Genomic DNA, 22,358 nt, shown 5'->3' on the forward strand with positions numbered 1-22,358 from the left:
TCTTGCAGTTTAGTGTTGAAGCAGCTACATTGTTTCTGACCCAGTACTTCAGCAGGAACTCCCTTTCAGTGCTTTACCTTGGTATGATGTGTTACAGTAGGTCACATTGCGAACAAAAAGGCTCAGACTTTTAAAGATGTGGTGTTGATTGTAGATGGATGCCTGCTGGCATTTCCAATAGCTCCTATGCACTCAATGCCCCTCTGGCAGTTACGCTTCACTGGCTATTTGTGTGCAGTGCCCCATGCACCCAAAAGATTTAAGGGATATATAGGTTAAGATGGGAGAAGAAGGTGGGGAGATCTTGGTCATGTACCTTAGACACACTTGTCAAGCTATTGGTAAAACATGAGAAGCCCTGTGCCAGAGTACTGTTAGTTCCTTTGGTGTATGTGAAACACTTATAATCTAGTCTGATATATGGGGATGCCTTGAGTATGTTTTGTTGTTTTCTGTATAGCTTTTCTTTTTTTCTTTTTTTTCCAGGTTGTTATGATGCCTTTTTAATTTTAGCATTACTGTGGTGTTAAACTATAGAATTTCATTCATTAAACTTAATCTGTTAACTTCTCTGCCTAATAATTTGACTTAATTTTCCATTCTTTCCCAATTTTTTTTTCCTGTTTTACCTTGTGGAAGCTAGTAGATACGTTCCTAATGTCTTCTGCAGCAATAAGGATGGACTAAAGCTCTTGGATCACAATGATTTGAAAAGGGATTAAATTTCTCTTACCTTTTTGTAAGGCTTGTTTGTTTGTAGGCAGGTGTATAACTTCTTTTTCTTTCAGATGGGAAAAAAACAGAGCACTTTGTTGTCATGGTTTGCTTCTGCTTTATGCATCAGAAGGCCCTTAAAGTGCATAGTGCTCTTTTATGTGGCTCAGACCACAACGAGAAAACTTTCTGATGCGGATCTCAGTTGAGAATAAACTCTCAGTTGCTACCAAAGTGAGCTTTGCTCTGGGTGGTAACTTAATAGAAGTGTTTCTAAACCTTAATGATGCTGACATGTTGAGTTTCCTTTTAGCCACATATGCAAATGGATTCTCTTGTTTTTCTTTCCCAGTTCTTTCCAAAGCCTCATATGGTTTATGAAAGTGACTCATAGTCACAAAAGGAGGAATAAAACTTGATCTGTCAGTTGCTGATCTGGTTCTGGTCAGTTTATTCTTTGTGTTCTTCAGTTTGCAGTTCAGTGGAAATGGCACTATTTCATAGGGATGCGTCAGTTTGGTTTCATTTAATGATTGGAGCAAAGCCCGAAGTTTCCTTACATTGGCGTTATGTGCATGTGAAGTGTTGGCTCGGTAGAAAGATTGCATCAGCGGTTTCAGTTTCAAGTTGTTCTGCTGGCGTGCTTTCAAGTGAAGCAAGAATGGTTGCAGATAGACTTGGATTAGTGCTTTGGGAAGGAATCAACAAAGTGGAAGTTACTATCTCAATATTAAAGAAAAGGGGCAGCTGATTTCACCTCCCTGCGCTTTGTGTTGATTTGTTGGTTATTGTTTGCTGTCATTAAGACTATTGGGAGGAATAATTTCTATGTAACTTGGGGGGTGTTTGAAAGGGTCTCCCTAACAACATGTTCAGATTTAGCAAAGTCATGCACTAGTACATAACTGCATGGGATACTTAAGCTTCACATCCAAATCTGCAAAAGGATGGAGGATTGAATTTTCCTTGAATTTTACCACTCTCGTCTGCCATTGTGTTGTTTTCTTAACTCATAGAGGTTTTTAAGTGTCATCAGGTACATGGTAAGTTTCAGTGTAACACAGCTTTACAGAGGTTTCTGGTGATGCTGTCCCAGAAAAATTCAGAGCTGTGGGGAGCGTTTATGCTTTGTTTTATTGTTTGAAGAAGCAGTTATACTCCTTTGGAGGCCCTGAGGAAGAAACTGCTGTGAGCAAAGGGATTCTGAATGTGTTTTACTGAAGGAGGTGCAGCTGGCTTAATCCAATATCTCATAGTAATTGAGATGTTGGGAGGGGCTTGGTGATGTTTTGTTTGTTTGTTTGCTGTTTCTTTTTATTCCAAATGTGCTGGGAGGAGTATCAGTATGAAGACTTACAGAGCTAAACCCTTCATACACAATTCCCAGATTCTTATTTGCATCCATGCATCCCACTCTATGGATGACAGGAAAATTGAACCTTCTTTTGCAACAGGTTTTGCTTTCATTTTTAACATGTCTTGCATATGCCTAAAGTTTAGGGGTGAACTTCAGCTATGCTTTCTGGCAGAACTGAGTGGGCTGTTGAGACATCTTGAGAAGGAGAGGTGGGTTGCTTTTAGAGCCTGAAGGCAGGAGTATGGTAGTAGAAAAGGAATGCAGAGAGCTATGACTGCTGTGACTAGAAAAAAGCTAAGAGTTGGCTAATAAATCGAGCTGGTTGTTGTGGCATGTATCTGAATGATGCTGAGCTTAAAGCTCAAAAGAGCTTAATTTTATGGAGATGTAATATCTTTTGAATTTTCAATTTTTAACTTTTAACAGAAATTTAAATTAGCTTCTTACTGTTATGGAGGTTTATATGCATTTGGAGCTTTTATTTATCTACCTGATTTTGTATCAGTGACCTTCTGTTTGACATTTATGTTTTGTGAGGTTAGTGATATGGCATTGATAGTTGTATGAAATGCATAGTATTGTATGAATTTTATGGGGGTTTAGTCTTAGATGTGGTCAAATGTACTATTAAAATTTATGCATTAACCATATTCAGGCTTATTTCCATTAGCCAGGAAAAGAAAGCTAATGTAACAATTCTACTGCTACCGGAATGCTCAAACAAAATTGAAATGCTTCCAGGAATACAGCATACTATTCTTCTATTAATAGAATTAGAACAAAGGATACTGGAAACCTTAACAGGGAATGAAGATCTGGTTTGAGACTAAGCTCAGAAACTAACAATTGTACCACTGTTTGAATTGTCTTCCATTATGACTAGATGATTAAATATAAATGCTGACCTGATTGGATTTTATCCCAGCAATTAATTGGCCTTTTAAAAAACAGTTACAGGAAACAGTAGAGAGGTACCCAGCTTGGTTTTTTTCAGATTCAGGAGCTGTAGGTGTTGAATAAAAATGCTTCTGCAATTGGAGAGTCTGTAAGAACCATGGCACAGCAGAAATGCAGTTTCCCACAGTAGTTGTTTGATACTAGCATTGGTCACACTTGCTGCTTGGTTTGCTATTTGAATATGGGTGCAGGAAGCTGGGGCATTCAAGAGCAGTAGCAGTAGAAGGTATATCACTGAAGTTGGATAAAATTGTAATTGGAGCTTAGCACCATGTAATGCATATGGTGCTTTGATTTTTTTTCTCTCCATTTTTTATTTTAAGATGCTACAAGAGTAAAAGCTATGCTTTGGCTGCAGAGAATAACTGATTCTGAAATGAGACTTAAGGAATGGTGGCTGCAGTTACATTTTTCACAGTTAATTCTTTTATTAGTTTGTTTAGCATCATGAAATTAATTATGCATACCTGGTAAATTTAATTTACCTTCCCATCAAATCCTGATACTGCAAGTATATAAGAACAATTTTATTTTATTTTTTTATTATGCCAAGCAAAAAAGTGGTCCTCTTGAACCTAGCTTGTGCTCAAGTGCTTTTATTGTCAGACTTCATTTACATGAGCGTTATGGCAGGGGGGTTGGAACTAGGTGATCTTAAGGTCCCTTCCAACCCAAACCATTCTATGATTCTGTCTTAAGGAGCAGAAGGTACAGAACAGTGTGGCTTGGAAGAAATGTGGTAGGTTTTACAGTTAAAGCAGATGGTGATGGTTAAGTCAGAGAGAGCCTTTAAAGCTGGTGTTGATTAGGTGAACTGAAAGTTTAGTGTTCTTTCGGTAGCATTACCTTCTAGTGTGTTCAAAAAAACTGACTAGCACCTTAGTCTAACAAGGTGGCCTTCTATGATGGAGCCACGGAGCTGATGGACAGGGGCAGAGCAGTTGACATCATCTACCTGGACTTGTGCAAAGCATTCGACACTGTCCCGCATGACATCCTTGTCTCTAAATTGGAGAGACATCAATTTGATAGATGGACCACTCGGTGGATAAAGAACTGGCTCGATGGCCGCACGCAAAGAGTTGTGGTAAATGGCTCGATGTCCAGTTGGAAACCTGTAACGAGTGGTGTCCCTCAGGGATCGGTGTTGGGACCGGTCCTGTTCAACATCTTTGCCGGCAACATGGACAGTGGGATTGAGTGCGCCCTCAGCAAGTTTGCCGACGACACCAAGCTGTGTGGTTCGGTTGATACGCTGGAGGGAAGGGATGCCATCCAGAGGGACCTTGACACGCTTGTGAGGTGGGCAGATGCCAACCTTATGAAGTTTAACCAAGCCAAGTGCAAGGTCCTACACCTGGGTTGGGGCAATCCCAGGCACAGCTACAGGTTGGGCAGAGAAGAGATTCAGAGCAGCTCTGCAGAGAAAGACTTGGGGGTGTTGGTTGACGAGAAGCTTAACATGAGCCGGCTTCAGTGTGCGCTTGCAGCCCAGAAAGCCAACCGTATCCTGGGCTGCATCAAAAGAAGCGTGACCAGCAGGTCGAAGGAGGTGATCCTGCCCCTCTACTCTGCTCTTGTGAGACCTCACTTGGAGTATTGCGTACAGTTCTGGTGTCCTCAACATAAAAAGGACATGGAGCTGTTGGAGCGAGTCCAGAGGAGGGCCACGAGGATGATAAGGGGGCTGGAGCACCTCCCGTATGAAGACAGGCTGAGAGAGTTGGGGCTGTTCAACCTGGAGAAGAGAAGGATGTGTGGAGACCTCAGAGCAGCCTTCCAGTATCTGAGGGGGGTCTATAAGGATGCTGGGGAGGGACTCTTCCTTAGGGACTGTAGTGGTAGGACAAGGGGTAATGGCTTCAAACTTAAACAGGGGAAGTTTAGATTAGATATAAGGAAGAAGTTCTTTACACTGAGGGTGGTGAAGCACTGGAATGGGCTGCCCAGGGAGGTCATGGATGCTCCATTCCCGGCGGTGTTCAAGGCCAGGTTGGACAGAGCCTTGGACCACATGGTTTAGGGCAAGGTGTCCCTGCCCATGGCAGGGAGGTTGGAACTGGATGATCTTAAGATCCTTTCCAACCCTTACTATTCTATGATTCTATGAACTGTCATGTTCAAAATCTCGTTTAGGATTTTTCAGCTACCCATTTCAGTGATGCTTTGGTATGATTGATGAATAATATGCATGGTTTATTTTTGGAGTACCAGATGTTTCTCTTTTTCAGAACATAAAACTGCTTGGGGAATATGTTTATCTCCTTTGTATAAACAGTGCAATAAATTATTGAATTTAAGTGCCTTAAAATAATAAAGGCACTTTAACTTAATAAAGCTGGAATTAAAAAAAAAAAATCTGTTTGACTTATGGTGGGATATATGTTTGAGATTAAAGAAACAAAACAAAAAAACCCACACACCTAACTCTGTGCTTTAATATAACATTTCCTATAGTTTGTAGCGTGAAAGGAAAGTTTTGAAATAGGATTTTGGCCTAACATCTTGTCAGGCCTTTCTCAGATTTTTTTAATTTACACAAATTGTATTTATGAAAATCACTCAAATGTCAGTCTGCTTGAGAAATGAATAAGTTACGATACTGTATAATATTGACGCTAGTTCTTCCGAGCGGTAATACCATGCTGTGTGCCAAAGCAAAAGCCTGAAGCTGTCATTCTAAAGCTGTAAAGAAACGCTGTACTTAACATCTTACGAGGTGGGGAAGCGATGTGTGACTCAGCTGCAGCATCACTGCACCACCTAGTGTCTCGCTGGGCTAGCTGTGAGTTGTACACCTCGAATCTTTGCTCTGAGTTTTTGTGGCTTGCACGGATTATCTGCATTGTACAAAAATAACTTGTCAAAAACCTTGGGGGATTTCTTCTGGAATATGAGGTTCCTCCTTCTTTTTCTAGTCTGCTCTAGACATCTATGTGCCCTGCAAATCCAGTAGGAGATGGAAATGCAGCTCCTGGTGCTTCTATGCCTTTGCTCCCTTCATGCCACATATCAAAAAGAAGCAGGCTTTTCTTCTGTTCATCTGTTCTACAGAGAAGATATATTTAGTGTATGTGTGTCTATATGTATATAAAATATGCTTGTATTGTTATCTCTTAATATATGTATATATCAGATTATATCCTGGCATTACATTAATACCTGCAAAGCCTTCATAAATGTTTCTTCTGGAACATGGGCAAACAGACAAGATACACAACCTGCTAATGGTGATCAGGATATGCTAGGGTAAAGTATATGCGCGAGGGTAGTAATCTGTTGTTTTATCCAAGATAGATTAAAAGGCAGGAGAAAATATGTTTTTCTCATAAAGTACCTTTAAAGCCACTCAGGAACTTCAATTTTCCTGTCTTTTCCATTTAAAGTTTTCTCTGTGTTGCTTTTATTTCCCCTGTCCTGTCTGGATGGGTGAACCCTAAGAGTTGTGGTGAATGGAGTTAAATCCAGCTGGCAGACAGTCACAGGTGGTTTTCTCCAGGGCTCAGTACAGGGCCCAGTTTTGTTTAGTATCTTTGTCAGTGATCTGGACAAGAGGATCGAGTGCACCCTCAGGAATTTTACAGATGACACCAAGTTGGCTGGGAGTGTCGATCTGCTGGAGGGTAGGGAGGCTCTGCAGAGGGATCTGGACAGGCTGGGTCAATGGGCTGTGGCCAATGGTATGAGGTTCAGCAAGGCTCAGGGCCAGGTCTTGCATTTAGGTCCAACAGCATCCTGGCCTGTGTCATAAATAGTGTGGGCAGCATGACCAGGGAAATTATCATCCCCCTGTACTCGGCACTGGTGAGGCTGCGCCTCGAATCCTGTGTTCAGTTCTGTGCCCCTCACTGCAAGAGAGACATTGAGGTGCTGGAGCGGGTCCAGAAAAGAGCATCAAAGCTGGTGAAGGGTCTGGAGCACAATTCCTTTGAGAAGCCGCTGAGGGAACTGGGGTTGTTTAGCCTGAGGAAGAGGAGTCTGAGGACACCTTACTGTTCTCTCCAATTACCTTCTCCCAGGTAACAAGTGATAGGTCAGAGGAAATGATCTCAAGCTGTGCCAGGAGAGGCTTAGGTTAGATATGGGGAAAAACTTCTTTGCCAAAAGGGTTGATAAGCATTGGAACAGGCTGCCCACGGAGGTGGTGGAATCAGTATCCCTGGAGGTATTTAAAAGACGCTTTAAAGATGCGTAGGTGTAGCAGTAGAGCAATCCAGTAGGAAAAGATGAGCAACTTTTTGATGCTTTAGGAAGCTGTTTTGGCTTACTTCAAAGAACCAAACAGCAGGATTCGTGGAGTCAGGGAGCCGCATGTGAATGAGCAGGAGGAGTGTGGAAATCATTGTCAAAAGGAAGTTGTTTAGTTAGCATATTGGTAAACCATACCCAGCCTATGAGGTAGATGTGTGTTTGGGAAGAGAAACCTACATCACCAAAGATGAAAAGGGGTATTGGTCTTCTCTAAACCGTCCAAAGGTGTGTTTCTAGAGGCAAGGAAACCTTAATGAGCCTAAGAAAGCCTCTAGAAAGTATACAAACAAACAAAAGCAAAAAAACACCCCACCTTCGATTTTAATTAGCTATTTCTAAGATAAATTGTGGCTTGAACTCAAAATGTTTTAAGAATATCCTGATTCTCCCTTTTTTTCCTCTCAAAGTGCTTGTCCTGAGTTCTGAAAGTCTTCAATATAATTGGTAAATGTTTGGCTTTAAATATATGGGAAGCACAGTTTTCCCAGGCAGTATCTTCCTGGCATGGACAGGTAAAAATTTCCCTGAAAATACAGTTGATTTCTTTTTTTTCCTCAAATGAGACTAGTATATGCATTATTCAGATATTTATACATGCAGCCTCCCCAGTTTTATTTAGGTATTTCTTTAATACAGAGTTGAAACGAATAAAACTATTCAGAAATTAGGTGCTTTACTCAGTAATCAAGCAGAAGGATGCCTTCTGCCACATTCTTTACTGGTTCTTTTTGGTGTCCAGGTTACTTGTTATTCCTTTTATTTTTTTGGAATTGCAGAATAATTAAATATTTGCAAAACTCAAGCCCCACGCTTCTATTTTGATGTGTTGCAAATTTCTGCAGAAATTCTTCCAACTGTGGATGCTGTTTCATGGCTGAACCTTTCAAAGAATACTAGTTCAGGGACTGCTGTTATGGGCTTATTGTGTGATATCCTTCATTACATTTAAGCATAATTTGTCATTGGCATGCTGTGGGCTGGATTAAGTGATGTATTTTGAATTTAAAAGCACACAACTTGTCAGAGCTCCAGATCAGCAGAGATGTTCTGTGTGTACGCAGCATTTTTCCATCTCCTTTTCTTCTTTTTCTCAACAATTCTTGTGCACTAGAAAATCTGGGCATTATGCAGTGAATGTTAGTAACAGGGTTACAGTGCAAATGAGACCTAGATGTGTGTGTTGATTAATATTCTCAATGGTCTCGTGAACAGTGCTGTTGCCCTTCGTCTCATCAGTTCTGCACAGGACTGGATTCTAGTTCAGTTTGCAGTCTGGAAGGCATTTGGAGTCATAGTGCAATGAGAGGTAGAAATAAATACAAGTTCTGACATCGCTGGAATTTTTCCCCATCTGTTAGCTGGCTCAGACTCCCACAATGGGAGAATGTTGACCCCTGTTTTCCTATGGCAGAGGCTGTTTTGTTGTGAGACTTCTGGTTGACAAATATGGAGGAAATCACGAAATTGTTAGTGTTGGAAGAGACCTCTGGAGATCATCTCGTCCAGCTCCCAGCCCGTGTGTTTGCTTCTTTGCACAACACATTTCAGTGCATAGGCTATTTGACTTGAAGTCAAGAAGCCTGAATTATGCTCTTGGCTCTGCTGACGGTTTTGGCACTGGGTATTTTTCAGGAAAGCGTTTTGCTAACTGGAATAAAAATTCACAGTGAAATAGTGCTGAGCACAGTGTCAAGTGATGACTGTGGGCGTTGTTGTCATGCCAGATTCAAACTGTTCCCAAAAGAAGTAAAACAAAAAAACCCTGAATTATTGCCTAGTAAACAGTTCTTATTTGATGGTTTTAAAAGTTTTTGTGCAATTCAAGAAGTAAAGATTGGTCTTTGAATGCCTGGAATAGGCATGTTGTACTTGTGTAGCATTTGCTCATACTGTTGTAGGTAGAATTTACAAATTATACAAAGTGATTAGTGTAACTTTTAAGTGAAATATGATTAAGAGAAGTTTCTGATGATGTAGTTTCTTTTGCATTAAAACCAGTTCTGTTTGTGTTTCTGTGTAATGACATTCAACTTACCACATCTATGGGGAACAAATGATTAGAAACATTATGCTGAGTTTGTATTTTCTTTAAATAGGTCTTTTTAGACAACCCTTATCTTTAGATTACTGCTTCTAAATGCATTTTGGAAAAAAAAAAAAAAAAAAAGTTTCTCACACGAGCTATAGTTTCCTGGGTCTTCCATTTTCCCCTTCTTGAAAATGGGGGTTATATTTCCTCCCAGATCCTAGGCAAAGATCTGCTGTACCATACACAAATACTTCATGAAAGCACATCTGCAGAGAGGAAGAGATCAAAACAGACAATGCTAGGTGTAAGACTTCTAACTAGCTTTTCTGCTGGGGAGACCATGCTGAGGTAAGGAAGCTGGCTCCTCACCTGAGTGGAGGGGTTGGAACTGAGTGATCTTTAAAATCCCTTCTAACCCAAACCATTCTATGATATGGGCTCTGGAAGTGGGAAGCTGCAGTCAGAGGCTGGTGTCGGTGTGCTTTTCCTGGACCCCCTTGGTGCAGGCTGGACGGTGTTCACCCTTGGCAGGTTAGCACTGAAGGTGCAAGCCTCTGTTCATCCTAGTTCTGCTGGCTAGTGCAGAGATGAGGTCACAGTCAAAACACAGGATGTTGAATTCAAACCTCATTCTAAATGGCAAAACCTAAAACAAAAACACACCACACCACCACCACCCCAAACTTCCACATTTTTCACTGCTCTCTGAATTCTTACTCTTCAACAGTTAAATTTGTTCCACTACTGAAAAAGGCAATCTATGAATGGGGGTTTTGGTTAGTATTGTGTAGTGACCTTGGCATGTGTTCCTATCTGTTCATAGCCTGTGAAACTTACATAAAGTCCAGGGGAAAAGTTTGCTTAAGGCTTATTAAATTTCACAGCATTCATGCAGCATAGCTGGAACTCATAGCTTGACCTGTTTTCCAATAAAGTCATCTGTTTGGCAGTGTGATTAGCTTATCATTCTTACACATAACTTAGTAAGTGTGAGGGCAGAGGGAGTGTCTCTTATTTGCAGCTATTATAATTTTTATTCTCTTTCCCTTTTTGATTGCTGGAGCCAAGTCCACAGTTCCGCGAGTGTTTGTATGTAATTTTACATGTGCAGTTGAAGGGGTTACTCATATGTATATGGTTATTTCTGCATAAGGACTTCCTGGATTCAGCAGTTAAATTGCTAAGATTTGCTATTTGATAGAGGCTGCTAAACCGCAGTGTTACTCAAGATAATGGAGTCAAATGATAATTTTTACTATAAAATATTATAGCCAGCATATGAATTTTCAAGTAATCTGCACTGTGCTTTTTAAGCCTTTTTTTCTTCAAAGTTTCAAGTAGGTTCCTGGCGGGGTGAACCCATATGTGCTTGGAAGAAGACTAACTTGCTACATATCAATCTGTTTCTGACACTGATTTTTTTTAACAGAAGATTACAGTATTGCTTTTTCCTGGGGTGTTTTAAAGTGAGAGTTAAACTCCCAGTAGATTTCCCTACTGTGGTTTTGATGTGTTTCTGTGTGAAACTGAGGGCAGGATTTGGTTGAGTATGTAGGCCACTATTGTATTAGAATTACATAACCGGGTTGAGTGGTGGAAACAGATGAAGAGACGGGGATGTACGGCGTCCCCTCACAGATTATATCCTGCAACAATGAAGACAGCTCAAGCTCTGCAGAGAATGTGGTCACATGCAGTCAAAAAGTTGGGGATTTTGAAAGGGCACGTGAGTTGCTTTTTGTTGCATCTTGCTCCAAGTCTTCTCCCTCTCCCCCTCATAAACCTCTCCCTTCTCCAACTCACTTTTATAGCCAGATAACTGTTGTGGCAGGTCTTCCGGGTTTGTTGTTCTTTCAGTGTGAATGAAGTTGTCTTTGGTGATCCATGGTAGAAAGTAATTGCATAAATCTCTGATGACTGTCAGTGAGAGTTGCAACAGCTGCCTGTTCATAGCACACAGATGATTTTAGCACTTTGACTAGTTTCCTGCCAAAGATTCTGTTAAGCAGTCTATTTTGGGTATGTAGAAAGCACCTGTCATTTTGGTATATGAGCATTAGGCAGATTTAAGTAAATCCTGACAACAGTGTTCTAATTAGAAATAGACTGACTTTACTCACTAATGAATTTTGACTAGCTAATTACAGTAATTTGCATTTACTGCAGGTAGCCTGATATCTGTGTGAAACCTGGGTAGACTTGCAAAACAGTTACTAGTAGCAACTGGAGGGGGGTTTCTTAACCGTTTTGCCTGCCTTTCTCCAGTATTTTGGTGTGCAATCTCGCAGTGAAATTGTGATCCTATAAGGGGATGCACAGGCTGCTCAGGACCCCTTTGTGTTTCCTTACAGGTGAAGTATGAAGAAATTGCAAGGTGGTGGAGGCTTTTTGTGACCCATCACTTGATGCATTCAGAGGACAGTCATATTGCTAGATGTGGAATACAGAAATTTTGTGATTGTGGTGAAGACTTAAATCTTAGTTATGATTGAGTCCTCAGCTGATGATTTGTAACATTTGTAGTCTCTTCCTCCCTCTCAATCGTCTCTTCTCCATTAATCTGTCAGTATGGGTTAGCATTGTGGCAATGGCAAGCAGAAGTACGTTTTAAAATGTTAAACAAATCATTGCTTAGATATTGGAGGGAGCGCAGATGCGTTTTCTGCCTTATGGGCTTCCAAGGTGACCATTTAGTTCTCTGAACTATGTTATAGCACCTGCATAGCTTTATCAGTATGGCAGAACTAGTGCTGTTGTCTTGGTAATTCTGTTGCACAAAATCAGCTTTGCAAGTACATTGTGTGCTTCACTAATATAGCATACAGCAAATGGGAGAGTTTCCTAAGGAGCAGTTGCTGAAAATGTGTTAGTTTAACAATCCCTTATGAATTTAAAAGTGAATTAATTAATTAACTTTTGTTTAATGTTCTGTAACAGTTTCAAGCTAAAAATAAACCTCCAAAATTTACACCTAAAGTATCTGAGGTAGTCACTAAGAGGTACTTTTTCTAAGCATAGATGAGATGAAACTACAGGCTCAACATCTTGCAAAATCTTAATTGTAGTGTCTGTAGAGAGTAGTTTCTCTTACTGCTTATTTTTGCTACCATATACCAAGAGACTTATTTGTCTGAGCAAAATAAGCGTGTTAGTTTACAACGCTTTGATTTACTACTTGATGCATCTCAAATTTTGCAGAAGGTATTACTTGTGCCACTTCTCATGGGAGGCCTAGTTTTATGGAAGGAAAATTTCTGTGAACTTACCAGTTTCATACACATAAAACTGACATTTTTACTGTGCTTTTGTCAGTCCTTTTAATGCAGTATTGTACTGAGCAAGTAGTCATTTCTCAGGCCTTCCTTCAGTAGGTAGTATGTTGAAAGACCTGATATTAGAGTTCCTGGAAGAGTAAGGCAACTATGCTGCTTTGTCCCCACAGGAAGTAAGCTCTGGTTGATTGCATCTTGCCTGCCTTGCTATTTTGCCTGCACAGGGCTGGACTCGGTATTCTAGGCTGGGAGGTAGCGTTGGTAAGAACTGCATACAGTACAAACTGAATTTAAGTGATGTTCTTGTTACATGTGTAGGTTTTTGAGGCTTTTATACAGTGAGAAGGGTGGAAAAGATTTGCCATCTCTCCTGCTTCTGCAGAATTTGAACCCACCTGCTTGTCCTTCAGATTTTACCCATGATTTGATACAGTCTTTCATTTCTAAAACTCTCTTCAGTGAAGTCAACTAGAATTTAAAAAGTCACTGAGGCCCTTCTTTAGCACAGACTGGTTTTCTGCAGAGCTTAAATATATCATATAGAAGAGCAGGACAGTGATAGTGGAGCCAAGGGTCAGTAGTAAGTCAACTGTTCCACATTTTCATGCAAGCCTAGACTCTTCTATTTATGACAGGATAACAATGGCTCAGATAAAGCGCTTAGTTAAGGAGAAAATTTTTACTTATGGAAGGTTCTTTCTGTAGAGGAATATATTTAGTGAGACAGTTCAGTGTCAGCAAGTTGAAGGGTTAGACATGTCAGCTGGTTAAATGGGAATATCAGATAAAATAACTTCACCATGTGCTTCAGCAGAGTAATTCACTGATCTGAGACATACTAATATAATAATAATACTGCTACTAACAGTTATAAATGCCATTTATTCTTGTCTGATCTAGACAAGTAGAAATTTAGAAATACTTCTGTTATTTCTAATATAATCCATCTTCTGCTCCAGCTATTTTTAATGAATTTTAGCAAGATTCAGAAGGTTCTGGAAACTGGTGAGCATTGTGCGTTTTCTGAGAGAACAGTGGAAATCTAACAGTTCAGTGTTGTAAAATTCCTTGTAAGAATGCTGAATATCTTGCATATTCCCTCAGGAATTCTGACCAGGACTTGTGTTTTAAGTTTGTTTTTCAATACAGTGAATGTGCAATGGAAAATGTAAACCTCGTTCCTCTTTGAGGTGCTCAGAATCCACTGGAAGAATACACCATAGTGTTCTTTGCATTCCAGTGACAATGTCCATAGGTTGCTAAACTGTTGTGTACTGCCAGAAGACTTTTTCTCTGGAAATTGGGGGGGTGCTTTAAAGCACAGGCATCCCCTTCTTCTGTCACTTCTCTGTCTATTGTTTTGGAATTTAGTTGCCAGTAATTCCTTTAACGCGTTTAAAAAGACCATTAAGTCAAAACTAAGCTTCTGTCTGAACTTCAGTTTTCTAAGTAAATTCTTAGCAAATTCCTGAGAAAGACCACCACTTTTGGCAGTAAAATCAGATAAATCTATGGCTTGAATGTGTGCATGTATGTACTCATGCAGTGCCTGGATTTTTTTTCTGCAATGGATGCTTTGGATTTTGAAATGTTTGCATTGCATCAAATATTGTGGCTCATTTTTCTTATCATTTTAAAGGCACTGAAGGGTTTGGCTGTGTATTGTATGATGCATCACAGTATGATTCTGTATTATATTTTAAGCTGTGATGTTGGAAAGATTTCAGGTTATATCAGATAAACTGATGGGTTCAGGGTCAGTTTTAACTGGAAATGTGGAAAAGAGTGTTTCTGAGAAGTGTCACAGAACTGGATATACCAGTGCTATACAGTGAGACACTGTGCTTTCCTGTAGAATTTAATTTTTCCAGTGAAACCTAAATACTCGGTTATGTAATTCATAGTGGATGAACATTTTGTTAAATCCACATGAACAAGAAGCAAAAGATCTTGAAGGCTAGTTCATTCTGAAAGCCTCACTTCCAACTGCTAAACTTACTGCATGCATGGAGTGGAGAGCTTCTTCCTTAAGTATTTTGTGTGTTATTTGAAGTGTGGCCGTATAATGCTGTTGTGATCTGAATTAAATGCTTTTGCTAAATGAGACTTTTACAGAAAATTGGAATGAGCTGTTAAATAGGCGAAATGTGAAGGGATTCTACCACCCTGGACCTATTGATATTTTTAAAAGAAAATTCATAATTAATTGAAATACGTACATTTCATACTAACTCTACGAAATTAATTGTTAGAGTATGTATATTATTTTTATACCTATGTTTTAATAGGATATTTCACATTTTAATTGAGATAGTTGTATGCTTTGTGTTTTACTAATTGGTTTCTGTGTGTAACAGGCCCCAGGCATGGAAGAGCTGATATGGGAACAGTACACTGTGACCTTACAAAAGGTGAGTGAGTGCCTGTTATATTTTTAGTTTACAAATATTCAAGCTCTGGTTTAGCCCAAATATATTTTATGATAGATGTTAATAGCATATCTAAGTCTGGAATAGGATTAATTCATTGTCCAAATCAGATATGTTTTTCATTTTAAAGCTTAATTGCCAGTTAGTTACTCATACAATTGTGTGACTCTTTAATGTTAAGAGTAAATTGAATTAACAAATTAAGTGCTAATATATTTGCACTTTGTTCGGTCTTTGTCATGACAGCGTAGCATACCACATGCCAGCCACATAGCAGATGGTTCTATCAAGCGGTTGTGGTTAATGTCCAAGCTTATAGTAATCACTGAACATGATTGCACTGATTCTATTTTTTGTATACTTTAATATCTACCAATGTAGAATCTAGCGGAAAACTACCGTCATCAAAATTCTAAAGTGTGTGGACTATAGATGTCACTTTTAGCAATTCTTCTGAGAAAAGAGAAACCATATCATTATATAGAGTCCTTCTAAGTTAAAGTAGACCACTTGTTTACAATGGCTAGGCTGCCACACCGTGGTACAGGATGTGCGCTTTGATGGTGGTGGTCTTCTGATGGTCTGGGTTCAGTGAGTAGCCTCTACTGTGCTCCTCACATCTTTTCACATGTTCTGCAATGAACTCGACTTGGATTACCTAGGGTAAAATAGTGATCTTTCCTGTTTTATGTGCTGAATTGTTGAGAAAGAATTGGTTTTTAGGTTACAGAGGTAGACAGGAGAAACATTGTAGAACCAGACCTTAGTTCCTGTAATGTCCAACTTTTCAGATCTTGAATATTGTGTAAATGAGCATTACTTCTTTGCCTCAGAGACAGGCTTAAACTACTGAAGTGGCAAAGACTTGGTGCCTCAGCCACTACCATTGAATTTTACCGTTATTTTGAATCTGTATTGTTTTGGCTCAAAGCATCAAGCTGCTTCTTGTAAAACAAAGGTGCAGTAAGTGCTGTTTAAAATTCCTCAAAGGAAAAACCAGTTAATATTGACATTAGTGAAATGTGAGCTGGCTTCTGATGAACTGCACACTAAGTGTGAGTTAGGAGAAAAGCACCACTTTATTTTGGTGTATTACTTTGCCACTATGTTAAAACATTTTGTTAAATGCAGCATAATTTGTATGTTACAGTGATAGGAGGTGTATGTTAAATAGCGGATAAAAATAAACCTGTGCGTTTAACAGAATGTATGGTTTTACGCACACCTTCTTGTCTGCAGTTCAGTTATATTAACAGTTGTCAGGTATAGTGTTACAGACTTGCTTCCTCAGACCTGACTGTTTTTCCCTGATTTTCTGAATGATTTTATGAATGCCATCTTAGGGCTTCTATGGGTTTGGTATTTCTATGACTACAGGTTTGGCATAAATTACATATTTAAAATAGTTGATTGTAAGACAGGATAATTATAGAGAATTTACAAGTTGACTGTTTGCTTTATGTAATCAGCCATGATCTTGTTTAGTCTAGTCAAAGAGTAATTATTACAAACTAGATAGCAGTATTGTTAAAGATGAGATCCTGGAAAAGCTGTTACGGTTTCCCAAGCATCATAAACAAAATAGATTTATCTGACAATAAATTTGATATGAATAACTAGTGGGATGGTGGAGGAAAATGCAGGCTAAGTTAGTGATTCCTTTGCTTAATTACTGACTATCACAAGGCTGTAGACTGAAGTTTTGGAACATGGGAACTTGTCTTGGAACATGGAACATGTTTTGGAACATGGAATTATTGTCTTGTTACATGGATCTGTAAACCCATTCCTTTTTTAAATTTAGAGGTGCTGTGTATTTCTGCAACTCTCTGCACACAACTAGCATATTTTAAATAATGTTGAGGTAGGGTGCCATTACAGGAACATTCATGTTACTCTTATTTCTCCTTATCAAAATACATATGGATGGAATTGATTTTTGTTGTGTTTGGTTTTGTTGTAAAGGATTCAAAACGAGGATTTGGGATTGCAGTTTCTGGTGGCAGAGATAACCCTCATTTTGAAAATGGTGAAACATCAATAGTCATTTCGGATGTTCTCCCAGGTGGTCCAGCAGATGGATTACTTCAGTAAGCAATTTCTTATTTGTTTGTCTGGCATATTTTGAGGGGCATGGCTGTAGAATATGTAAAACCTGTAGAATATGTGAAATCCTGGTGATATAATATGTTCAAGTTTTGATGCCCTCCTTAAAACCTAGATGTCTGGTTTAGACAGATATATAGAATAAAAAGAAACAACAAAACAAACAAACTCTACTTGGAGGTGATGTTATTTGCTATTTTGTGAGAAAATAAATCAGCGGTCTTGGATTGCATTTCTTTTAAAGAAACGGTAGCAATACCTCGTATCTTGAAATATTCTCCCTGTTCTTCCTCCAGGAAGCACATTTAGTGATGAATCATTAGTTTTCAAGAGAATGGCTTAAGTCAGCTCAAAGAAGGGTCTCCACTCCTAAGGTATCAGGAGTGGTAGTGGGGGAAGGAAGAGAAACAAAGTGTTTGCTAAATAGTTACTTTATATTTGAAACAAAAAGAAAAAAAACCACACCCATGGAAATAAAATGTGTATGTAATCCTCCCAGTAACTTCATCCTTGGTGAGGCAGCATCTATCATGGACAAGTAATTTTAAGTCAGTAGGCTAAGGTAAACAGTTTCTATCCCCCTGCTGACCAGTTTTTCATCTTTTGACCTGGAATAGCTGATAAGGACTAGATAAAAGTATAATAATATAAATAAAAGGATTATTGTGAAACAGGTAACAAAACATTCTCAACATAAATGTACAAAATCTTTGGTTTATAGCAGTGACCCCTACATAACACCACTATTATCCATCTTGTTCCGTAATTGCCTGGATTTGGGAATAAAGTAATGTCTGCAAATTTTGTAAAATACTAGGTAGATTGATGGTAAGGCAATACCAAGCAATTTGGGCACATTCAGACAAAATATGTTCTGGAGAAAACTGAATGCAAAGCCATTCCTCCAGCAAACCAAGGAATATAGACCTAACCTTCAGAGTGGAGAGGGAATTAAAATTCTGAAATCCTTTCTAAGGTTGAGTGAGCATAAATAGATGGGAGCTCTTGAGGCAGTGTTTCAATATTCGATATCATCTTTGAATGTATGGACCGTGAAGAGAACTATTTTAGCTCTCACATAAAGCACAGATGAAACTGATAATGGAATAAAGCATGCTGTTCTGACATACTCATTCAGTAAAAGGAGTTGGAAAGGTACGAAAAGATGCACAAAAATAATTCAGAAATTGGAGAAGGTGCCTTACAAAGAGAGGCTTAAAGAATGTAATCTTATTTAAAAAGAAGATTGTGATGTGACTTGATTACAGTGAAAAGAAAATAATGGGTATTAAAGATTTATTTAGCATAAAACAGTACAGTAACCACTAGTTGGTTAAGCTAATGGTCTGACTGTAAGGTTAGTAACTGAGCAGTCACCAGAATAAACTAACACAAGGAGTGGTAGATTTTTTTTTTTTTTTTTTTTTTTTTTTTAATCTTCTGCAGTTCTTGTGCTGAAATGCCTTTCTGGAAGAAAATGGTGTTTCAATTAATCATGTGTTATGGGGCTGTCTCCGGGGGGTGGCTGAGTTAAGTCTTAATGGTCTATTTGACATGCAGGAGGTCTGAATCGCCCAGTTAGTAATCTCTTTTGGCCTATGTTTTAGGGCATGGAGGACTTTTTGTGGGTTATAGTTTCATTGTTCCTACCCTGTCCTCCCTTCTCCCTGCCAGTCACCTTTCTTCAGAGTAGATGGGACCTGAATACCAGTCTTTCAGAAAAGTGTACTGGAGTGGTACTTGTCAAGATTTGTCTGAACACTGCTATGGCTGCAGCAATTTGAAGCTCTCTTGAAATTCTTATGTTGATGTGAAAAAAACCCCAAACCCCTAGCACTAGATGTGAAAGACAAGGAGTTTTGAAAGAGCAAAAAAAAAGTTTTAATGGTCATCACAATTATTCTTTTAAAAGAAAATCTTCTTTGACATTATGGCAAGGTACTTAAGCTGGGCATAGTACATGTACAAAGATGTACACTGCTTCCCAAAGTCTAACGTCTAAACATACCGAAAGCTTCTTCTAGTATTCAGGTATTGTAGTGCTTGTATAACAAACACAGTTTTAAAACAAAACTCCCTGTTAAAGTGAACAGAATCTAAAGGTTCCCCTGGGGAAAAAAAAAAAAAAAATTGTTCCAGCTTTCATGAAGACTCCTCTTAAATACGTTCCCCCCTCCTTGTTTTTTGCCTCCTTCCTGTTCCAGAGAAAATGACCGGGTGGTCATAGTTAATGGGACCCCAATGGAAAACGTTCCACATTCTTTTGCAGTCCAACAGCTTAGGAAAAGTGGAAAAGTCGCCACCATTGTAAGTAAATTACAAATATATTCAATTTACATTGGTATATACCTGTGTAAGATTTTGGGTTTCTTCTATGAAGTGTACTGTAAATGCATAAAGCAAAGCAAGCCTTTGCCCAATATAATGCAGACAGTAAATAAAGCAAAGACATAGTTTCTACAAGTGAAAAAAGTGGAAATTAAACAACAGAGTCACAAAGTTTTTCTATTGAAAAACTGGGAATAAAATGTATATCCTCAATCTTCAATTTTAGTGAGTAATGAGTGGTAGTTGGAAAAAACAAAAGTTACATGAGGCAAATAATGTCCTGCATAACAGACCTTGTCCAAGAATTTGCTATCCAGTTTGGCTTTCATTGGTTGAGAGGCATCTACAACTCTCTCTTACAGGGGCTTGTCGCATTTTTTACAAGTCATCTAGAAAAAGATAATAAGTATTTGTTACTGACACTCTTGCAGAGGTAAAAGTATGTGGTTGCGGATCTGATTTTTTTTTTTTCTTTTTTTTAATTCTTCTGCTATTCTTTATCCCCAGTTAGTAAGTATTTCTTATGCACATCTAAATAATCTAATTTCCTGGTTGTTCTACAAGTAGAACATTGTTCTCCCCTCCTGTCTATCCCCATTTGAAGTGTGAAGAATATTCATCTGTTGAATTTCACATTCTGACCATTAGAGGGTTTTTTTGATTGATTGTTCTGTATTGCACTGAACAGGTCGTGAAAAGACCCAGGAAAGTGCAGGCTGCTGCGTTGAAGAGATGCCCCTCCATTGATTACGAGGACAGAGCTTTAGATATAATGGATGACCATGCAGAATTTGATGGCAAAAGTGCTCGAAGTGGCTACAGTGACAGAAGTTGGCACAGTGGTAACGGAGGGCGCAGCCAAAGCTGGGGAAACAGCCTGGATCAGAGCTATCGAGATGAGCAAGACAGAGGGCGTAACCGAAGCAGAGACCGTGATAGGGAATGCAGCTACAGCCGTGATCGAAGTCGTGGTAGAAGCATTGACAGGAGCTTGGATCAAGACTATAGAAGAGATCGGAGCAGGGGAAGGAGCATTGACAGGGATGGTGGCTATGAACGGGACTACAGAGGAGACTACAGCCCACCCAGTTATAGTCATGGATCTCAACCTGATCCTAAATATGGGAGGGAAGTGAGGAGTCGAAGTCGGGACAGGCTTCGTTCCCGAAGTCCTTCGCCTGAAATACACCGTCAGCATGAGTACCTAGGACCACAGGATCAGAACGGACCGATCAGCGTTCTCTTAACTAAAGGCAGACAAAATGAAGGTAGGTATAGTAGGGGAAGGGAGGAACTGTCTTGTAATACAGCATGTTATTTTTGTGGGGGAGGGAAAGGAGCTGAATATTCTCTGCTTTTATTGAGTTTTCAAACTTATTGCTGAAGTTGTTCTTTTATTTTCTGTGGCTGGTTTGAGGTGCTTTTTCCCTCAGCACCTTGAACTTTACCTTTGAACAAAGAACTGTTCACCCACATCATTTCAGTCCTTTCAAGCCACTGTGTCCTTTGGTTTTCCATTAGCTCTGCCCTATTCTTCTGGTTCTGGTGGGAAACATGGATCTGATCACGATTCAGATTACAGTTGGCACATGTATAAAAGGGTCAGCTACAATGGGTGAAGAGTAGACTCTGCTTTCAATAGTGCACTTCTTCAGTATAATGAAATTAGTTCCAAGGATTGTGGAATTGTTTGGTTCTCATACTTCAGGATGCAGTTGAAGAATACTGAAATAGCAACAGCTGAAATAGCCTTTCCTTGCTGAGTATTGGAGTGCGTAAATGAAAGCCAAAAGCCTAATCTTTCATGTGATGTGAAATACATCTTGTGCTATAAAGTGTATCTGAGATTAGGTTGTACATTCTTTTCTGTTTGTTTTGGAGGTTTTCTTGGTTGTGTGGGGTTTTTTTGGTTTTTTTGTTGTTGTTGTTTTATTTTTTTGGGAATGGGGAAAGTTGGTTACTGGTTTTGGTTTTGTTGGGGTATTTTTTGGCAGGAGGGAGCGTCTTGGTTTGTGGAAGTTTTGTGGGCATTTTTCTTATCTTTCAAATCCATTGAGATTTGTAAGAATTTTTTGCTCATGTAATCTTTGCACACACGAGCTAACCTCTTTTTTCATGGACTCTGGCAAGGATCCCTCTCCCTCTGTCCTCTTCTTTCCCTGCGTATAATGTTTCTACTTGCAAAGATAACGCAGATAAGTATACAAATAAGGAGAAACTTAAGGTGTTTTTGTTAAGTTTTATATGAGGATAGTAATGCCATAATAATTTCTGCCATTCATGTGGATACTCTGAAGAATCACGCAAATGTGATCCCCCCCCCCTCCCTCCAAGCAGATAAGTGTTTCTTTCCTTTTCTGTTGTTCTAGGATGTGTATGCTGTAAGAGTGTTGCCTTTATTTTTAAATAGTAAATAGAGTGATCTGAGTAACTTGGATCAAATTGAAAAAGAGGGATGGAATGCCCTTTTCTTGAAACAACTGAGACACTGGGTTACAGATAGGACAGGTCAGCATGCAATAGCTTGTTTTTAAAAAAAAAAAAAAAAAACCCAAAAACAAAAACAAAAAAACCCCCCTCTTTTATTAGCACTTTTTGACCCTTTTCCCTCTCTACACTATGCAAAATATGATACAGAGAGAGAATCTAGTCCAGCATGTTAATAAGCCCCTCCAGAACAAATGCATCGTAATGCTGTTAAAGGTACAGACTAATCATCCATCTATGATTGGTTTTGGACTGCTATTTGTTCTTACCATGATGACAGCACTGAAATAGAAGAGTTAGCCTAGGCTTAAGTGGGTTTACTAGGTCTGTATTTTTTTTTGTTTTCTCATGGTGTAATGGGGTGTGCTGCACATACACTGTAATCTTAAAAAAATGCATCCTTACTCATCTTCTAAAATACAGTGGAT

At 39.1% G+C, this 22,358-nt stretch overlaps 1 protein-coding gene across 8 annotated transcripts in view; it reads left to right on the forward strand.

The window, feature by feature from the left end:
- The window catches only part of TJP2 (tight junction protein 2), a 63,307-nt gene that overhangs the window by 24,708 nt on the left and 16,241 nt on the right, over positions 1-22,358 (forward strand). For 6 of the 8 annotated variants that reach the window (XM_030512256.1, XM_030512252.1, XM_030512254.1 and 3 more), the window contains 4 exons: positions 14,938-14,991; positions 16,975-17,099; positions 19,320-19,422; positions 20,132-20,711. In XM_030512256.1, the coding sequence (XP_030368116.1) occupies positions 14,947-14,991; positions 16,975-17,099; positions 19,320-19,422; positions 20,132-20,711 (853 nt within the window). In that variant the 5' untranslated portion in view covers positions 14,938-14,946. Of the gene's footprint in view, positions 1-10,778; positions 11,035-13,579; positions 13,586-14,937; positions 14,992-16,974; positions 17,100-19,319; positions 19,423-20,131; positions 20,712-22,358 lie in introns of those variants that run through there. The other 2 variants (XM_030512250.1, XM_030512255.1) reach the window with 2 other exon arrangements.

Source organism: Strigops habroptila, chromosome Z, assembly GCF_004027225.2.
Source record: "Strigops habroptila isolate Jane chromosome Z, bStrHab1.2.pri, whole genome shotgun sequence".
Lineage (NCBI taxonomy): Eukaryota > Metazoa > Chordata > Aves > Psittaciformes > Psittacidae > Strigops > Strigops habroptila.